This window comes from Salvia hispanica, unplaced genomic scaffold (assembly GCF_023119035.1).
Source record: "Salvia hispanica cultivar TCC Black 2014 unplaced genomic scaffold, UniMelb_Shisp_WGS_1.0 HiC_scaffold_1474, whole genome shotgun sequence".
Taxonomy (NCBI): Eukaryota; Viridiplantae; Streptophyta; class Magnoliopsida; order Lamiales; family Lamiaceae; genus Salvia; species Salvia hispanica.
Window position 1 is genome coordinate 1 of NW_025951776.1, and position 1,816 is coordinate 1,816.

General features: G+C 40.7%; 1 protein-coding gene across 1 annotated transcript; it reads left to right on the plus strand.

Annotated features, from left to right (window-relative positions):
• The first annotated feature begins 129 nt into the window (after positions 1-129).
• On the plus strand, positions 130-1,607 carry LOC125198444 (probable S-adenosylmethionine-dependent methyltransferase At5g37990). The gene is made up of 3 exons (XM_048096783.1): positions 130-187; positions 701-1,044; positions 1,151-1,607. The coding sequence occupies exons 1-3, from the start codon at positions 130-132 to the stop codon at positions 1,478-1,480; spliced, it is 732 nt and encodes a 243-aa protein (XP_047952740.1). The 3' UTR covers positions 1,481-1,607.
• The last annotated feature ends 209 nt before the right edge of the window (positions 1,608-1,816 follow it).

Here is a 1,816-nt window from a genome sequence, read left to right on the forward strand (position 1 = left end):
TGACAAATCCTTTTCGTATTGATCCGAGTAGGCCTTGACCACATCTTGGCCCGCGCCGTGGTAGTGGACTCTGCCCTCGTTAGGCACCCCTTGAGGCTGCTGGGAGAGCCACTGGAGTGCGTATGAAGAATGCGCCACGGTGATGGAGCTGCGGGGGAAGAGGCGGCCGTGGCATCGCAGCAGCGTGGTAGTGCCTCTCCGGTGGGAGGGAGCAGAAGAGGGTGTTAAAATGAGTGGATGAGATTAAATCTTACGAATCTCAATAAATAGTAAACAAAATCTCAACAAAAGGGTAATATCGTCATTATGTCATCATATAATAATTTTCGTAAATGTTTTTTTATATCAACATATTGTATTACAAATATCAACAATATGATATAAGAATATCAACACTAGTACAAGAAAATATCAACACATATTTATTGATACTTTTACATGGTTTTATTGAGATTTTTTTTATGTATTTGTTGATAAAAATCTGATTATCAACATTTACGAAAACTAAAATAAAAAATATCAAATTTCATCATCCGAACGTCGTCGGAACATATGCAATTGAGATCTCGTTGGAATCCTTATAAAATTATCTTTAATTTGATATATTTTTGCGAATAAATAATATAAATCGAGAGAGTTACGTAAATTTAAAGTTTTAAGATGATTTTAATAGACCGGAATTGATATTAATACCACGCAGCTGGGGTGCCGGGCTCCTTCCACGGCCGCCTATTCCCTTGCAGTTCCATCAGCGTGGCGCACTCCTCCTTCGCTGTCCAGTGGCTCTCCAAGCAGCCTCAGGGGGCGCCTAACGAGGGCAGGATCCACTGCTCGGATGCGCCTGAGGCCGTGCTCAAGGCCTACTCTGATCAGTATGAAAAGGATTTAGGAGATTTTGTGAGTGCGAGAGGAGAGGAGGTTGTGAGCGGAGGACTCATGATTCTGGTATTCGCGGCTGCTCCTGACGGAATCCCCCATTCGGAGATTCTCACGAGTGTCCTCTATAGTTATCTTGGACATTGTCTAATGGAGCTGGCTAATGAGGTCACTTAACTAACTAACTGCTTATTTTTATTCCATCAACATTGTTATATATAACCTAGTTGAGATGATATATATAACTGAACAATAATGTGGTTTTTTTATATAGGGAGTGGTTGAGAAGAAGAAGATAGATGAGTTGAACTTGCCTCTCTACGATCCGAGAGAGGGGGAGGTGAGGAGGGTGATAGAGAGGAACGGGTGCTTTAGCGTTGTGAAGATGGAGTTGCTGTATCCGTTTGAGACTAGAGAGATTGAGGTGGGTAGCTTGATTGTGCCGTTGAGGGCTGCACTAGAAGGTGTTTTCATCGCTTGCTTTGGGAATTCAGTGGTGGACAAAGTTTTCAGCAAAATGTTTACCAAAACTGATGAAATTGCTAAGAGGTTGGAGAGTGTGCATGATCATGCTCAGCTCTTTCTTGTGTTGAAGCGCAAATGATTCATTGGGATTGCTTCTATTTTCAAGTTTAATTTCCTCATGAGTAAGGAGTAATAATGTGGCATCATTTTGTATTTGTCAATCGGAGTTTCACTGTATTTGGTAACTTAATAAATCGAATTTGTCACAACAGAATCAATTTATTAGGGGCAAATTGTCAAAAATATCATGAAATATGATCAAATTCTGGCCCGTCCAACACTTTTTACAATATGAAAATTAAACCACAAAATGAAAATTTTGCAACTATACATCCCACTTGTCTATTTTCCATTTTCCAGCAAAATAAGAGATGATGTGGCAGCCGGTGCAGAAGAAATGGCCTTCCGAAACCTC